Source organism: Mobula hypostoma, chromosome 7 (genome assembly GCF_963921235.1).
Source record: "Mobula hypostoma chromosome 7, sMobHyp1.1, whole genome shotgun sequence".
In the NCBI taxonomy this organism is placed as follows: domain Eukaryota; kingdom Metazoa; phylum Chordata; class Chondrichthyes; order Myliobatiformes; family Myliobatidae; genus Mobula; species Mobula hypostoma.
In genome coordinates this window covers 43,246,573-43,265,984 of record NC_086103.1, presented here as the reverse complement: position 1 = coordinate 43,265,984, position 19,412 = coordinate 43,246,573, and the positions used below count along the sequence as shown (strand labels likewise).

Sequence of the window (19,412 nt, the reverse complement as noted above, 5' to 3'; positions counted from 1 at the left end):
GCCAAATTGAGTTCAGATCCCTCTGCTCTTGTACTTCACTATCCACTTTAAATGTAATCTGACGCATGCTAGCCCACTGTATCAAATTATTCTATATCTTGCTGCAATTTTTGCCATTCTCTTTGCAGTTCTCAGTACTGCCACGTTCTATATCATCTGCAAATTCAGCAACTGTGGCTCGCACCCCCAAATCTAGATCATTAATAAAGATGAAGAGAAGACAATGTCCCTAACATTAGTCTCATGGGAACATCACCATACATCTTTGCTCATTCCAGAGAAACAACGATTCAGTTTGCAGTTTGTTGCTCAGTCAACTTGGTACCATGCTATCTGTAGTGTTTTATAACTCCAAAACATTAAAACTAATTGAAAGGAAAAGAGCCAGGAATAACTTGTGTGTTCTTAGTTTTAACTTTAAGCAAGCTGCACACGTATAACATGGTGTCATTATGACGTATGCCACTTAAGTACTTTTACATATAACCTGTAATGAATTATTTAAACAAACAAAGAATGATTAATCAACAACATATTTACAATACTACTGAAATACTAAATACACAACACTCCTTGCTGCTTAGCTATCTTTCCTGACAAGGAGGTTCACTCTGCTCGGCTGGTGAGACTTGTGGCTGTGAAATAATCTCAGGTTCTGAGGCCTCCTCTGTGGAGTTTGCAGGAAATGTCTCTGGAACTGCGGGAAGTGATTCTGACAGTTCTGGAGTTAATCTTCTGGATGTGTTGGCATCCTAAACATTGCAAGACAAGCTTCGCTGGACGATGTGGAATAGAGTGTTTGACGTCACCATTTCCTTTATCTTTTGGACAGCCACCTCACACTGCTTTGTCCATTACCATTTCTGCCCAATCTGTAGAGATGAGTCCAAGGGGACGAGCACCGTAGCCAGGTTCAGCAGGAACCTGTTAGAGTAACTGACAAATTCTCAAAGCTCCACAACTATGACATGTCCTTTGGCCTTGGGGCATCCACTGCTGCTTGAATTTTCTCAGCACACTTGTGTAATCTTTGTTTCTCAATGTGTGACCACAGTAAGTGGTGCTTGGTTCAAAGAGTTCACATTTGTTGCGTTGTGCTCTGAGCTCCTAATATTCGAATCTTTTTAACACTGTTTTGAGATTTTGGGGATGTTCCTTGTTATCCTTACCGGTAACAATGATATCCAGGTAACACTGCATGCCTCGGCAGCCTTGCAGCACAGGGTAAGGACTCCCCTTCCTTTTGATTCTGCTTATGAAACCTAAAGCATTCTGCAATCAGCAATACAGAATCATAGAAGTGCAATCAACAGTTCTAAATGTTCCTGCATTGCTTTCACAATATCAGCAGAACTCGTTTTAGCTAGTTTGGTTGGCACAGCCAAACCTCTAAACAAACTGTGTGCCTTTAAATGCAATGCATTCAGCAGAGTTGGCACTCACTTCTCATTGGCAATTTTTTTTTTGCTTAAAAATATTGCTCAATTTGCTCTGTATACATATTCCAGTTATATTTTGCGCAATCAAATGCATCAGTCTTTCCGTGGTAGCCAGCCATTTCTGCTCTTTCTTTATTTATGATTATTATGAACCAGTTCTCACTGACTCGCTGTTCATGAACTTGTGAATTAATCTGTTTCCTGCTTTTTTTTTTCCACCTCTAATGTTTTGCTGCATTTTTAATTAACTCTCAACATCTCTAGATTCAAAGCCAGTAGTTTAGCTCTTTTGCTACTGATTCCCAATAATGAGAAAAAGGCATGACATATGTAGATACGATAGATTGCAAGAACTATTGTGGGGTGTGTCCAAAACAAGAGGGTATAAGCTTGAGAAGAGTAGGAGGTTTAGAAGGGATCAGTGGGAGAAGTTTTTGTTTACACAGAGTGGTTGATATCTAGAACATGCTGCCGGAGGCAAAGGCATATAAGGCTACAGGCTCAATGCAGGCAAATGGGAATAGTGTAGGTAAATACCCTGGTCAGTATTGATATGGTGGGGCAGAAGATCCATTTCTATACTGTGTTACTCTGCCTCTGTAATAGACATGGCAGTGCATTAGTTACACTGCTGACTTTTATTTCCTGGTGTTCCTTTTACAAATGTTTTCTCTGTGAGTTAATAGGTGAGCCAAGTGATGAAGCTGTATAATGTATATGCCAAAAGGTGTGTCATTCATTACAGTTGCACGGAACTCATTGACTGGGGTGAATCAAGGGCAACCTTAGAGGCACAACAGTTTCAGTTATCACATTTCATACGCTCCATGGTAGTCTTTCCATTGGGTTCTGAACATATGCAACAACTGCTTCTGTAATCTTCAAGGCTTTCAAACTACTGACTTAAGTGTAACAAGAAATTTACCAATGTTAAAGGTTCAAAGGTTCATTTATTATCAAAGCATGTATCCCTATACGACTCTGAAATTTGTCTTCTCCAGATAGCCATGAAACAAAGAAAGAACATGAAAGTCATTCAGAGAAAAACATCAACCTCCTCCTCCACCACCCCGTACAAAAAAGAATGACATCCCAATCATCAATGCCCAAACCCCCACACAAAACGGAACAGGAACATCGACCCCTTAAAAAAAAAACAATCCTTCCTCCAAAAGTCTAACAGAACACTAACAGAACATCAATTCCCAAACACCCTCCCTTGCACAACAAAATGGAAAAGGAACTGGCGATTTAAAAAAAAAAGCACTGAACATAAAAACCGTAAGTCTGAAAAAAGTCCACTGTCTATAAATGCAGTAGTCCAATCCATAAACGCTGAACCACAATACCATCCTCCAGTAGCATTGTGACTAATCGTCCTCGGTCTTTCGACTCTTTTCCCTTCCTCAATCAGCATGTTCCCTGACCTATTGCCTTTCGACTTTTTTCTGGCAGTGCCAAGTCCATTCAATGCACATTTTCAAATTTTAATCATGTGTTCCCTTCTAATTTTCCCGATGCTTTACATCATCTCACACATACTTTATGAATTCTTCTCTACTTCCTCTACTCATCTTTTTAATAATCAATTGCTAAAATAATGTCAGAATATATAACTTATAGGAATTTTGTTAATTCTGTAGGTCCCAAATGCCATTAACCCTCAGTACATCATCATCTTCTAAAGACCATATTTTGCACTAATCCACTTTATAAATGGTCCTGGATGATGGGGAAAAAAATTAAAATAGCTTTAATTCTTGAAGTAGAATTCATCAATGAGATTATAATTGAAGTGCTGAAGGTCTGCATTATGCATATGGTTTCATCTTGGCTAATGTCTGATTTACACATTTTAATGTGAATGGGGTTTTAGGTGTGGATGTGTGGTGGACTGATGGAGGACATTCCTTGCTCCAGAGTAGGGCACATCTACAGAAAGTACGTTCCCTACACCTTTCCAGGTGGAGGTGGCTTGCCTCGAGTAAGTGATTTCTCTTTACATTACATTATTTTTGATTTTTAACATTCTTTCCTAAAGAAAGCCCATGTATATGATGGTTTAACGCCAAATTGATATTTCAATTATCAATTGATTAAATATATTGGTAAGCTTGCTTAATATTTTGGAAGAAGATAGAAATTCAGTGCAAAATAAAAGGTAATCTCCCAGTGTCAGAAGGTTCAAATAATTAAAGATAATTAAAATAATTAAAGTATCTTTTATCAGGTTGAAATGTCTCAACCTGAAATGGCAACTACTGTATTTCCTTCCACTGTTGCTGCCTGACCTGCTAAAATTCTTCCAAGCTATCTTTTATTTTCAGTCCAGTATTGTTGAATATCGGCATGAAGAATAACTAGATCTAGCATAGGGAAGAGTGTATATCTGTAGACAGAATGGGATGAAAGGTAGGTAAAGTTAGTGATGTTAGCAAGGGAATTTTAAATTTGAAATGTGTGGCTTCATTAACAAAATTTGAAAAGCAGGGGTTTAAGAGAAAACTTAGCAAAAGTTCTTAAAAGAACATAAACACAAGAGATTCTGCAGCTGCTGGAAATCCAGAGTAACACACACAATCTAGCAATCTGGAAAAATCTAGCAGGTAAGGTAGGGGAGGAATAAACCATCAACATTTTGGGCTGAGACCCTTCATCAGAACTCACTCTGTTGAAGGATTCAGTCAGCGGACTGTTTAATCCTCTCCATAGATGTTGCCTGACTGACTGAGTTCCTCCAGCATTTTGTGTGTGTTACTCTTAAGATAACAAATTGTTATGCAAAAGGTGGTATGAATGTGGACTTTTTTCCATAAACAATAGCAGAATCTGTTTTTTGTTAAATAATACATAGGTCCTTGCATGAGATTATGACATAGGAAATACACCAGGAATTGATTCACAGCCCTTGAGTCTATTTTGCTTTGACTGATCTGGTATCTAATTTCCTGCCTCATTCCTCTGTTAGCCAAATTTGAATCTTAGAGTTGACTATACAACCTTGAAAATTTTTAACTGTTTATGAAAATGTTTATGAAATTTAAATAGGAGAGTGAAATCAACTTGTTGAGTTGAGAGGAAAATTTAATGGACCTCATCTCCACTTCAGTGCTGAAACACAATGATCCCGTAATGTGAGTGTATCACACCAGGAAGGAAAGTGGGGAAAATCGGATTTGAGAAAAGAAAAACTGTTGATGTGCCCGTTGGTTTTACTCGCATCAAAAACATTTATTGTTGATGTTACACATTTCACTATCGGTTTCATTCCCTCGCCTAGCTTCATTACTTTATCTTATAATTTGCAATGAATTTACAGGTTGGAACATATTATTAAAACAGTAAAATGCACTTTCTTTGGCTATTGGAACAAAAGATGGGCATAAATTGCAGCCTCCTACTATTTGTCCTGAAAGCAAACTATTAACAACAGATTGTTTCTACTTTTTGCCTGTACATAAAAAAAATAGCAACTATAAATGTTTTTTGTTTATCTTATTGTCATCCAGTTCAGTAAGATCACACTGAGTCAGAAGGAAGTGTCCTACTTGGCATCAGAATCTTTTGGTCTTACACTGTATATCACTGCATTGCATAAAGGAGGTGTGAATAAGCCATGAAAAGCCATTGACTTATCCCCAGCAAGTCACACATAAGTCTTCACGGTAGCATAGTGGTTAGCACAGCGCTTCACAGTTCAGGTGACCAGGGTTCAATTCTTGCTGCTGCCTGTAAGAGGTTTTGTGTGTTCTCTCCATAACTGTGTGGGTTTCTGGCTTCCTTTCACAGTCCAAAAGTGTACCAGTTGGTAGGATAATTGGTCATTGTAAATTGTCCCATGATTAGACTAGGATAAAATTGGGGGATTTCTGCGCAGCATAGCTTGAAAGGCCTACTCTGCACTGTATCTCAAAAAATAAACAAATAAATACTTTATACTTTATTGTCACCAAACAATTGATACTAAAACGTACAATCATCATCGCAATATTTGATTCTGCGCTTCCTGCTCCCTGGATTACTGGAATAGTCCACTTGTATAAGTATGGAGTACAGTGGAAATAGGGTTGAATGGGTGGTGTAGGCATTGTAGAACTGAGATTTCCATTGTTACCTGATATGGCTCATGTGTGATTTCTGATTGAAAGGGTCCAATAATCCATTTATTTTAAAGGAACAGTTTGTAAAGGACAGAAATTGCTGAGCTTTTCAGTAATATTGACATGATGTGAATGAATTAAATATGAAGTTGTGTTCTTGATGGGAACTGCAAAATCCAATTTCCCTTATCATGCCACTAGAATTATAGATCCTGTGAAAATTGTGAGGTATGTGAAGTATTGAGTACATGCTGTGTAGTTGAGAGAATTAAGCAATGAATTTGACCTTGTACAAATCTTTCTCCAAGGCATTTACGGTATCGAGTGTTATCCAGTATAATTGTGTAAAATGGACCCAGTAAGAAAAAGAGGGCAATTGGATGTCTGTGACTAGTGTTGTTCACTTTGGTGCTGGGAGCTAGAGCTGGTTTGTAATATTTTGTAACAAATGATTTGGATGTGGATGTCCAAAGACATGATCAGTAAGCTTGCAGGTGATATAAATATTGGTGGATTTGTTGCCAGTGGGGAGGGTAGTCTTAGAGTACAGGATGTCATCATTGAGTTGGTGGAATAACAAATGTTTTGCCTTGATAAATGTGAAGTGATACATTTTGGAAGCATTGATATAACTTAAAAATTTGGTACTAAAGCCAAATTTGTTGATTAATTTTAAAACTATCGTGAGTCAAATGGCCTACTCCTGATTCAAATGTTCCTTGGATTTTCTAAGCTGCCCATAAAATAAGGAAAATTTGAAGGTTTTTGTGATAAATCTGTAATGTTTAGAAACAATAGTCCTTGAACTCCAAACATTTGCCAATTCAAAGCAATAAAAATTCTGGAACTGAAAAAGGTGCTTGAAATCCTAAAGTAAGAAAGAAAATGACCAGCAGGTCAGACAGTATCTCTGAAGAGAGAAACTGATGAAAGCCTCAGACATGAAACATTAACTGTGTCTTTCTTTACAGATGCTGCCTGATCTGCTGAATGTTTCCAGCTTTCTCTATGTTGTTTCAGAAGCTACACAAACATTTTTTTGCAAATAGACTTTTCGTTAAACATGCAAATATTTCAGAAGCTGTGTTTGGATTACAGAATTTGAAAAGGGTTGCTGAAGTTTGGATGGATGAATATGCTGAGCACCTCTATCAGCGAAGACCAGAATTCAGACATATCCCTGCTGGTGATGTGAATCAGCAGAAAGAACTGCGGAATTCCCTGAATTGCAGAAGCTTTAAGTGGTTCATGACTGAAGTGGCATGGGATTTGCCAAAGCACTACCCACCCGTGGAACCCCCAGCTGGAGCATGGGGTGAGGTGAGTTGGCTGAAATTTGTATATAACAAAGATATATCTACATTTACCTGAGAGTGTTGGCAAGTAGTTGAAGTATTTGAAATTCCACATTGCCACTTCATTGGTACCTAGTATTCCAGTAAATGAAAACTTGACAACTATGACTTCAGCTTGCAGTTCTATCGTGGAAACTTTTAACCTGAACAGATGATAACGTCAGCAGCAACACATCAGTATGGCATACTGATAAAAGAGCAGTTGTAGTGAACTGAACATGTACAGCTGAAGGGAATTCAAACCTTGGCAAGGAAAGCCACCATAAGACTGAATCATCATGCCGTTGACAGTGAAGTCTATTAGGCAGCAAATGGTAATAGACCAAAGAGAAAATCTGCAGATGCTGGTTTTCCAAACAACATCCAAACAACACACACAAAATGTTGGAGGAGCTCAGCAGGCAGGCAGCGCCTACGGAAAAAAGTAACAGTCGATATTTCGGTCTGCGACCCTTCGGCAGGACTGGAGGAAAAACAGATGAGGAGTAGATTTAAAAGGTGGGGGAGGGAAGAGAGAAACACAAGGTGATAGGTGACTGGGAAGTTGATCAGTGAAAGAGATACAGGGTAGGAGAAGGGGGAGTCTGATAGGACAGAAGAGAAGGCCATGGAAGAAAGAAGAGGGAGGAGGAGCACCAGAGGGAGGCGATGGGCAGGCAAGGAGATAGGGTGAGAGAGGGAAAAGGGGATGGGGAATGTTGAAGATGGGGGCATTACTGGAAGTTTGAGAAATCGATGTTAAGAGAATTTTTTTTTGGTTTTCCTAGGGTAAGGGATACTTAAAGTAAGGTTGTTGAGTTAAAAAGGGAAGGCCATGAACTTGTCACATGAAATTGTTTCATCAACAGATGAGAATGGAGCTAAAGTGAGAAAAATAAAGATAAAGATATATTTTAAAAATTAGGCAAGGGTGATTTTTCTGGTGGTTCAACTAGCTGGCAGCATGGAAGGAGTTAAAGCTATTAAGAATTGAAAATTGTTAAAAATAAATTTCAACAATTTAAAGAGGCAAAGTAAAAGTAGTAAGCAACAATTGAAAGGACGTAGGTTCCACTAAGTCACAGATACCTATGCCAGCATATGACAACCCCAGTCTTGTGAAAAGCTCAGACGCCAGAAAAAAAATACAAAATACAATTTTAACACAATTTCTGCTGAAAATGACATCCTGTTTTGAAATCATTACAAAGGTAAATTTTGTAATTTACATGACACATTTTTCATCAGATTCGCAATGTTGGCACTGGACTGTGTGTGGATAGTAAACATGGGTCATCTGGCACACAGCTGAAACTAGATGTATGTATCAAAGATGGTGAAGATGGACCATGGTTTCATGAACAGGCGAGTATTTCAACTACATAAAAGACCAGGTAGAAATAATAATGCTGTTTATAATTCTATTTCTTAGTTTCCACTTCCCTTTGCTTCTGCCTGGTAAACCTTCTATTCTTTTGTTTCTTGTAATCTGTCTTTCCACTGAAGCTTCACTGTCATTCTGTAGATGGGATTGAACTGCAGGTTGACATTGAGTATAATAGGAGCCACTAAGATTTGCAGGCTGCATTTTTAAAGAACACTGTGTCAAAGGACACTGAAGCTGTCTACAAGAAGGGTCAGAGCCATCTCTAGTTCCTGAGGAGACCGAGGTCCTTCAACATCTGCCGGACGATGCTGAGGATGTTCTACGAGTCTGTGGTGGCCAGTGCTATCATGTTTGCTGTTGTGTGCTGGGGCAGCAGGCTGAGGATAGCAGACACCAACAGAATCAACAAACTCATTCGTAAGGCCAGTGATGTTGTGGGGATGGAACTGGACTCTCTCACGGTGGTGTCTGAAAAGAGGATGTTGTCTAAGTTGCATGCCATCTTGGTCAATGTCTCCCATCCACTACATAATGTACTGGGTGGGCACAGGAGTACATTCAGCCAGAGACTCATTCCTCCAAGATGCAGCACAAAGCATCATAGGAAGTCATTCCTGCCTGTGGCCATCAAACTTTACAACTCCTCCCTTGGAGGGTCAGACACCCTGTGTCGATAGGCTGGTCCTGGACTTATTTCACAATTTACTGGCATAATTTACATATTACTATTTAACTATTTATGGTTCTATTACTATTTATTATTTATGGTGCAACTGTAACGAAAACCAATTTCCCCCGGGATCAATAAAGTATGACTATGACTAAATGACATTTTAATGGAAAATATGCCTCTGCCTCTTTTCTACTTCCGATTACTTGTGGCCTGCCATTTTCACGTGGTCCCTTCCCATTACTCATTCACTTTCACAGGGAATGTAAGTGTAAGCTTTGTATTCACATCAGAAATAATCTGTCATTTTTGGGTGTCCAAGTTACTATGCACCATCTCTTTTTGGGCCATACCACTCAGGGACTTTTGCTAATATTATAGAATTACCTTGTGACTCTATGTGCCATCATGGTGTTGTGTTGTGACTGTATGTACTGTGTTTTGTACCTTGGCCTCAGAGGAATGCTGTTTTGTTTAGCTGTATACATGTGTATGGTTGAATGTCAATAAAACTTGAACTAATTTTGTAACTATTTCTGAATACTGTATCAGATATTCACATTGGGTTGGCGAGAAGATATTCGTCCTGGAGATACCTTGCACACTAGAAAATATTGTTTTGATGCCATTTCACATAACAGCCAAGTAACACTCTTTGACTGTCATGGAATGAAAGGAAACCAATTGTGGAAGTATAAAAAGGTGAGAGAGACAATTTAATAGTAATAGTTACAGTTTATAATTCTTTTCTATTATGTTAAAAATAATTAAGTTTAATGTAAATAAAAGCAGCTGAAAATCAAAAATATAGTTGAAGAATTTCAGGTGGTTATCTCTAGCAAATAGTATATTCATCAAACCTAAATTCAGTGCTATAATTCATTACTGTACTATTCTTCCAAGCAAACTCAACTCCAAACTCTTAGATCTGGGACTTAACACCAACAGACTACAGTCAGTAGGGAGAGGCAGCAATGCCTCTGCCATGATTATCCTCAGCATTGATGCCCCATAAGGTTGCGTCCACGGCTCCCTACTCTTAACTCCCTGTACACTCTTGACTGCATGGCCAGGTTTAGCTGTAACTCCATTTACAAGTTTACAGATGATACCACCATAGTGGCCAAATCTCAAGCAAGATTAGTTGGAATAAAGGAAGAGATAGAGGGGATTGGGGCATGCTGTCAATGTCAGCAAAAAAAAACAAACAAAAGACCCAATCATTGACTTCAGGAATCATGTTTTATGCTGAGACTGAGATGGTTGAAAGTTTCAAGTTCTAAGGACTGAAGATTTCCAATCGTCTATTGTAGTCCAACCACGTAGCTAGCATAGCCAAGAAAACACAATAGTGCTTCTTCGGAGACATAAGAAATTTGGCACATCTCCTTTGATCCTCCCCCATTTTTTTAAAATTGATGCACCATAGAAAGCATCCTATCTGGATGCATCACAGCTCAGAATGGCAGCTACTCTGACCAAAACTGCAAGAAACTGAAGAGAGTTGTTGACACAGCTCAGCGAGCATGGAAATCAGCCTTCCCTCCGTGGACTCTTTCTACACTTCTTGCTGCCTCAGTAGAGGAAGCAACATAATCAGAGACTCCACCCATACTCGATATTCTTTCTTCTCCCTTACCCCTACAGATACAAAAGCTTGAAAACACATCACCAGGCTCAGGACGGTGACTATTGAACTTTCCCCTAGTACAATGAGATAGACTCTTGACTTTGGAATTACCTTGTTATGGCCTTGCACCTTTTGATCTACCTGAACTGCACTTTTCCTGTGCTACCTCGATGCACAGTTGTATTGAAATATCTGTATGGGTGGTATACAGTACAAAGTTTTTTCACTGTCCCTTCGTACATATGAAATAATAAAATGTTTTATTAATTTACTAAAGGGATCTGTGCCTGATTAACTCAAAAATTATTTTAAAAGACAGCAGCTCACTCCAGAAAATGTGTAATATATTTGAGGCAAGACTGTAGAATATGTATATGTTATTTGATATGACATTTGAAAATTTGTTACACTATAGGAAAGCTTACAGGACTTTGGATTACAGGGTGTAATAAATAGATTGCCGCCAGGATCAGTACTTGGCTCTCAGCTGCGTACAAACTGATCCAGTAACTTAAATTTGGGTACCATTAAAGTAACTAAGTTTGGAATTATCATTATGGGTCTTAATATTTTATGTCTCAAGCATTATATTATGAAGTGGAAGTTGTGTCTTCATAATTGCACACAGCGGAGAAGCATTCAGGATGGAACTGAGAACCTCAAGGACAAGGACATGTAACAGGAATATAGAGAGACCCTGAACAGATAGTAGAAGGAACATCCAGCTTATAAACTACCCATCCACAGTCCTTGTCAGTAGTGACCTCTGTTGTAATCTGAAATATTGGATCTATATGACTTTTCAGTCTTGCTTGCAACAATCTATTAGGTAGGAAAATGTATAATTGTGGTTGATTTAAAGAAAAATAATTGGTAAGAAATACTTCTAAAATTCAATTCCATGTAAATAGTGGTCAGGATTACACTAATGCATTTTTTTTTCAGAATCTGGGAAGCCAGTCTTGCTAGCCCAGGTTTCTTGTAACTCAGCAAAGCCCTGAACAACAGTATAGCTTTTAGTATCTTCATAGAATGATCTGAATGAACTGCTACAAGCTCAACCCCACCCCCCAAAATTGCTTAATGTGTAAAATTCTTTGTCAGCCAGCAAACTATTCCCACAGCATTGCTTCTTATTTAACACTTGCTAAGTTTGTAAATTTTTAAAATGCAAATGCTTAAAAACAGCAATGTAGCTACCCTTGCCCACTGTCATTCTTCCCATTCGCACAATTGCGATATTACACAGGATCTTAACACAATCTGGCTTCTTCCCCCTTTCTTTCCTGATGAAGGGTCTTGGTCCAAAACATTGAACTGTTTATTCCTTTCCATAGATGCGGCCTGGCCTGCTAAGTTCCTCCAGCATTTTGTCTGTTAATCTAAAAACAATTTCACCATTTGAAATGCCAGGGAATTTTAGCAACATGGTGCTCTGTGTTGGATTCCATGGGGAGTATTAGAATGGAAATGAGAAATGGTCTTTAAGTGCAAGACTTTCACAGAAAAATCAAAGCCTTTCTCCTTCAGTCTTCCATTATTTGAGTTCCATTGAGTCACCTAAAACTGTTGTTATGCCAAAAACTGGTTTAAAGGACTTTCTGCACAATGTTGAATAGCTGAGTATTAATTTTATCTCCAGCTGACCCTTGGTGGTCCACTTCCATTCTCAGTTGTGAGACTTCAGTAAGGCAGACATTCTGCTATGAACTGTTGCAAAGACTTCACATTTTTAATAAGTAATAAGTAATTTCATAGATGGAACTCTAAGGTTTAACCAAACAGGAATGGCAAAGTTGGCTTTAAGAATTGTTTTATTTATAAATAAATTATACCAGCATTAAAATCAGGAGCAAAATCAAGCCCCTTTTCCCTTGAGCACAGTCCATCACTTGATAGCTTATATCTGACCCTGACTGTAACCTTAATTCCACATTCCACTTTATCCACGGGAATGTTCTTCCCTTATTTATAATGTTTATATCTACCTCTCACTTAAAAACATTTAAGTGAGAGGTAGATATACCCTTTGAAGAAAGTTCCAAGAACATCGGTGGGGAGGGAGGAGGAGTGGAGAATGTCTCATCAAATAGCTAATTTGTTAACATAGACAAATCCTGTATCAAACAGTAGTTTAAGGGATTTCATTAAGGCCTTTTTCATGTTTTGCTTATTGGAAAATTGCAATGTTAAGTTTTAAGGACATTCAGAACTTCAGATATAAGAGCCAGTGCTCATGCATTGAGCATGTTCCAACATTTAGTAAGATCTTGGCTGAAGAACTTCAGCTGTAGTTTCTCTATCCCATGATACTATCTTAAACGGGGTAGAGTGGTGAGTCTCTGGAATTCTTTACCTCTGGCAGCTGTGGAGGCCAAGTATTTCTGTATATTAAAGACAGAGGTTGATAGATTCTTGATTGGTCAGGGTATGAAGGGATACAGGAAGAAGCAGGAGATTGGGGCTGAGAGCAAAATCGGATCAGCCACGATGAAATGCTGGAGCAGACTCAATGGGCGAATGGACTAATTCTGCTCCTATATCTAATGGTCTTACGGTCTAAATAGACTGATTAACCAAGCATTCAGAGTACTTAGGAGTAGAAAATCCCAAAAGTTTGTACACGGAATGAAATTTCTAATCTGTCCTAATTGACCGGTCCCGAGACTGTGCCCCTTAGTTTTACAGTCGCCAAATCCTCAGAAGGATTTTAAACAGTAAGATTGCCTCTCAACCCTCCAAACTGGAAAATAAAGGCTAATTTATTTCAATTTCTCCTCATAGGGCAGTCCACTCATTTCAGCAATGAGTCTCCTGAAGCTAAGTTACATTCTTCCCAAAGCAAGAATGTGCTTCCTTGGCAAATCAGGTTGAAAATCAGCAGAATACCCTAGTACAGTCTCTTTAGAATACTGTATAACTGCATTATGGCCTCCTTACCATTTTATTCCAACCCTTTTGCAATTAAGGCTCATTTGGATCCTTAATTACTTGCTGTACACATATTAATTTTTTTGTGATGAGTATTTAAAGAGTAGCAAATACCATATATAGTCACAGGAATTTCAATTTTGGAAAATATTGTTTTTTTCTTCATTATCTTACCACAACAAATGATTTCATATTCCTTATTTTGTAATACATTACCAAAATCACTTAAAAGTCTTGATTCCCTTGCAGCCTCATTCCATCCTCTTCACAGCTTACTTTTCAATACAGCTTTGTATCATCAAACTTGATTCTTTTTAGGCAGATCCTCTGCATCAAAGTGACTTACTTCCAGCATGGTTTTGTAGGTTCTCAGATATCTAATGTGGATACCTGTGGCTAGTCGCTGGGTATCTACGTTTAGCAAAGTTTTTTTTTGTTTATGCATGTTAATTTCAAGTTAATCAGGAAATAATATCATAGTGCTAATGTGCAGCACCACATAGCCTGTATGTGTAGCTTTGTATTTTACAGAATTAAGGCACATTCCTTCAGCTTTAGAAAACTGCTCAGTGATTTCACTTTTCACCCTATGCTGTTTCATAATCCAGATACTAAGAATCCATAATAGGAAGATACTTGCTTGCAAGTCCACAATTTAACACTAAGTGGTGCAATTTGCTGATGTTACAATTTTGTCTGTGGTAGCCACTATATCTGAACTTGCTTATTCGTTAATACCTTTGTTAAAATGAATTGGATAGCTGACTCTTAATAAGTCTTTCATATTTCAACTTGTAATATGACTGAACTTCTGTTTTCAGGGAAAAGAAAACTTCCCTGCTATCTTGTACTTCATCAGAGACACATGATTCTTTTTCAAATGAATTCTGCTTGATTAAGACAGTTGAAATTTTCCCACACACTATAATTTACCACAGAGAGAAAGTTTAGATTATTTTCTGTTAATATTTAGAATAAGGTTTAGATTACAAAATGTCGAGAGAAATAGCAGGCCCCTTAATGCAAGCCAATTTTCCAAAACAAAATTCAGTTCACACACCACAAGTTTAAAAAAAAATTAATAAATATACAGAGATAGCTTATAACAGCAATGTTAACCTTGGAAGATATGTGAAGTTACAACTACAGTCACTCTTTGACTTAAAAATTGCATTTCTGTTTGCCCTTTTCTCCCTCTAGTTTTAGTGGTCTAGGTTTTCTTGAGAAACTTTGGTAGGCATACTTATCTTTCAGGAACTCTGGTATTCCAAGGCAACCATTCTCAAATGTAGATATTCTAGGCTTCCTGCAAAATTCCCTAAAATGTCAGTTTAGCAGTAGGGCATCCATTTTCCTGCTATTTTCTAACAGTTTTCTTGGGAAATCTTGCGAAATACTTCTGAATTAAAAGGAAGTTACTATGAAATTGATCATTATCCTCAAATTTAACTAGGTGCTTTTTGTATGTTTTCAGTGATTTTTAAGTAGAGTACTTAAAAATAGCTTAAACCAATTTATTTTGAAATTTAGTAACTCCTTTGCTTTCTGAAGATCAATGACTAGAATCTCTCACCAACTCTAACTGAGAAGATTCAAAGGGATTTCTCAACCCAGTGTAACTACTGGGGAATCTCTGTAAAATGGAATTGTGCTCCAGGTCTTCTTACAGAGTCAAGCAATGGAGAGATTTGATATTCAAACTTCTAGTTCTGCCAGTATGTTTCAGACACCCATTTTAACAACATTTGACTGAAATTCTGATTAGGCAGAAAGGAAACAGCAAAAACCAGACCTTTTGTATTCTGTGACAGGCAAAGGAGTGAACAGAAAATTTAGGGAAATACTTTTCAAAACAAATATGGAGCGGCTGTTTCACCCAAAGCAAAAACTCTTTGGTTTTTCAGTATATATCTGACTTTACATATATATCTCTTTCTGCCATACCACCACAATCTCCCCCAGACAACAGTTTAGTAGATTGTTTAACTGTTAAGACAGATTTGTGCTCAACCATATTATTGAGAAACTAGTTTTATTAAGTTGTGGATGCAGCTAAGTACATCATAGGTATTACCTGCCCCTCTGTTGGGTCTGGCTGTACTTCTTGCTGCCTTAGTAAATTTTTTGTACGTCTTACCCATGATCTTGAGCACGAGGCTCTGGATTTTATTTTTCCATAGCTCAGAGAAGTTAATTTAAGAAAAAAAGGGTAAAGCAGTTCAGCAAGAACAAATCTTATAGGTGTGTAATTGCTTTAATGTTACTGGTACAAAAATAATTTATCCTTATCTTTTGTTTTTTCATCTGTTTCCTAGGGCAAGATTTTGTACCATCCAGTCAGTAATAGCTGTATGGACTGCAGTGCAAAAGACAAAATTATTTTTATGAACATCTGTAATCCTTTGTCTCCCACACAACAATGGCTATTTGAAAATATAAATGCAACAGTCTTGGAAAAAGTGAACATCAAAGATTTGTAGTGAATAGAAAAATACTCTATATATAAATTATTCATTTTTATTACGGATGTTTCTAAGAGTTTTATAGTGAAATCAAGGTTTTTTTTATAATAATGGCTTTTTGGAAGGTTTAATCTCAGGAAAGAACTGGTACAAGTAGGTATTAATGGTGATATCACATACACACCTGCTGTGAACCAGTGCTTGAATGCTGAAATATTAAAACTTGAGCCAATTTCTAGTGCCTTGCAAGTGAAAAGCAGAGCCTGTGAATTTGACAGTGGTTCAGATCATATTCTGGTAATTAGCTTTCTCATTATTTAATGATTTAATTTCTTAATTGAGTAAAACAAGTTATTTTGTAAATTCATGCAAGTAGTTACATAGATTAATTGACATATTATTTAAAAGCAAACTATGGGGTGAAAACTAAACTTGATTGCAAATGTTTTCTAATTAGATAAAAAGGCTATTTAATTTTATCAATACAATGTGGTATGCTGTGATTTCAAAAGTCATTTGATAATATACCATAATAGTTTATCCACAATTTAATTTATTTACCCTAATTCCTTGATACTTTTGAAAGAACACTATTGAAATGATATTAAATGTTTTATGGTGCCTACTTGTATATATTCTGGGAGAGGACATTCAAATCAAATTCACAATATTGATATCTACATGTAATTATATAATATCAGAATTTAAATCTTAATTAATTCTTTTTACTTTGCACTTTAGCAATTTTTTTAATGTTACCAACCTTGATGGTAGAAATGACAATAATTAGAGTGTGTAAAAATCTATTTTAAATGCCAGTAACAAAATTTCATTAATCCCAGAGAGATATTACATAGATGATTTATTTTAGCCTTTAATGGTTAAGCATAATTTTGCATTCCGTTCAAGATGATACCGTTCAATAATGTAGAACCTTTCAAGCATATTGCAGAATGTCAGGGGAAGTGCCATTGGAATAACATAGTCAATGAATTAGGGTTAACTATTATCGATAGGATTATGTATATTTTCTATTAATAATTTTAAGAATAATATTCCCATTGAGAGCATAATTAATGAATTAAATTATTGAATTCAGAACTTCCTATACAATTTTTTTGTTTTTCTCCAAGGAAGAAGTACTTTTTTCATAAGTAAGCAAAAAACAAAGAAAAAATACTGTAGAAGCTGGAAACCTAAAACAAAAATGGAAAAGACTGGAAATACTCAGCAGATCAGGGTTCATCTGCAGGAAGAGAAACAGCGTTGGCATTTCAGGCCAGAGACCCTTTGTTAGAACTGATAAAAGTTGTGACACAGAGTCTCTAATCTGAAACTTTTTCTTCCAACAGTTGTAACCTGACCTGCTGAGTAAATCCAGCATTTTATGTTACTTGTATAATGTTTTCTCAAATGAAAAGGGTAAACATCAGGTGGTAAAAGATAATTTAAACTCATTATTTATACTCATACTTGAACGGATGAACCACCTCCTATCATACTTCTCATTGTCCTAACAATATGGTCTAGTTCATTATCCCACACATTTGTAGTCAGAAATGTTGCAATGTTTTCCTACCCCTGATACACTGTAGGTATTTTTTATGGTTTATGTAATGGCTGTTGCTTTTATTGTCAAGGCTTGCATTTATTATTTGCCCCCCAAAGCAATTGAGAAGGGGATGAACCACAACCATTAATTGTCACAGTATTTTGTGAAGCTTTTCCTACATTACAGTTAGTTAAGGATTTTTGACTCTTAAATTCTATTTGCTCTTGTAAACTATTTTTTTATATGGCACTTGTTTTCGGAGCTCCTTACCAGCAGAATCTGCTTTTTGCAACAGCTGAATCTGGCATAATGGTATCCTAAAAGTTAAATGGTAAGCAATTGTGTTTTAATCTTGGCTTGTATAAATATTTTTGATTTGTATATTGCTCATAAAGATCATTTTTTGTAAGCAGCATGTGAATAAGCTTTTAGTACATTGTTGGGTGGAATGCTTTTCTGGGAAATCAGTCATTTTATGTACCACTGACATATGTAAAATTCCTGTTTTGTACGTATCAAGACCAACTATCCTGTACAGCTATTGAGAGAATATGTAAATATGGAAAATGTATATTTGATATATTCTGTTTATAAGGGCACTTATAATACATTGTATTGCAAAAGGTTGAAAAGTATGTGACTTGACCATTTTCAGCCCAGGGTGACACCTGCACATCCTTCTGTATCCTGGAAATACATCACCTCTTCTATGCTGCGTCTTGTTCAGAAACCACTTCTACTCCTTTGAGAAGACATTTCACATTCAGGACAATGTCCTCATTGAACAAATGGCTTTTGCACTTCAAGCTCTAAAGGCTGGACATCCTGTTATAGCTATAATGATGACAAAGAATGTTGGTAAAATCCCATCCTAAAATTTGGTTACTCAAGTGACTTTTACACATGTCTACTTTAGAAATAATGTGATTATTTATACAACTAATCAGTTGCAAGTAAATAGTTTGGGTCATGTGCTTGGAAGAAATTCACCTGAATATGGTAGAGAAAGCAATGAAAATCATATCGATGTACAGCAATAAAATAATTTGGCAGTTATTAAAAATAAAGTAGAATTTATACTGGTTTACACTCTGGCTGACCTGTGATAATTTGATTAGCTTGGGATGAAGTGTGAAGCAAGACTGTTGGACCATTTCTTTATTTTAGTTTTTAAAAACATTCTATATTAAAAATGAAATACCCCATTATAAAAATGAATTGTTAGATGATTACTGAAAAAAATTTGGTTTAAATTTATTTCTAGGTACATACTGTAGTTGACAGAAAGGCTGGTGCTTTGTGTTGATCTTGAAATCTTACTGGATACGGATGCTGTGATCTTGACTGTGAACTTGTTCACAAACTTAAATGTACATTTCCATCAGCTCCAGTGCTTATTTTTTAACTATATGATGATACTGTACATACCCTATTATCATTGGAAATATATTACCTAAAGCAGTGTGGGCGTCCTTTATCACTGCAAAGTTCATAAAGATGGCTCATCACCTCACAAAATACATGAACGACACACACAAGGAAAGGCAGCAATCTCCATATTCCACAGAACTGAAAGAAAGAAAATTTTTCATATTTAAATTTTATTTTCCTTCTGAAACAATCTGTTCAAAGTATTTCCATCATCATAGTTCAAATTGATTCAGTTATTATAATTTAGAATAATCTCAATTTATGGAAATTAAGCTCTGTTTTGCAATCTTTTTTTTTCTGTCTTTTCCATTAACCTTACAACACTGATATCGCCTTAGTCCCTAAATAATATTGGAGATTAACCTGAGACAAACCTGTGGTGAGTAATGCCAGATTTAAAAAGTGAGCAGGGCCTATCAGGACTTACAGCTGAGCTTGAGATCATTTGTGTTAATGGGCATTTGGCAAGGGCCAAT

At 36.8% G+C, this 19,412-nt stretch overlaps 1 protein-coding gene across 1 annotated transcript in view; it reads left to right on the top strand.

Annotated features, from left to right (window-relative positions):
* Window positions 1-19,044, top strand: part of LOC134349273 (polypeptide N-acetylgalactosaminyltransferase 10-like) — an 82,442-nt gene extending 63,398 nt beyond the window's left edge. The window contains exons 8-12 of the mRNA XM_063053332.1: window positions 3,316-3,423; window positions 6,638-6,859; window positions 8,122-8,238; window positions 9,483-9,632; window positions 15,807-19,044. Coding sequence (XP_062909402.1) covers window positions 3,316-3,423; window positions 6,638-6,859; window positions 8,122-8,238; window positions 9,483-9,632; window positions 15,807-15,971 — 762 coding nt within the window. The 3' untranslated portion in view covers window positions 15,972-19,044. The remainder of the gene's footprint in view (window positions 1-3,315; window positions 3,424-6,637; window positions 6,860-8,121; window positions 8,239-9,482; window positions 9,633-15,806) is intronic.
* Window positions 19,045-19,412: the final 368 nt, after the last annotated feature.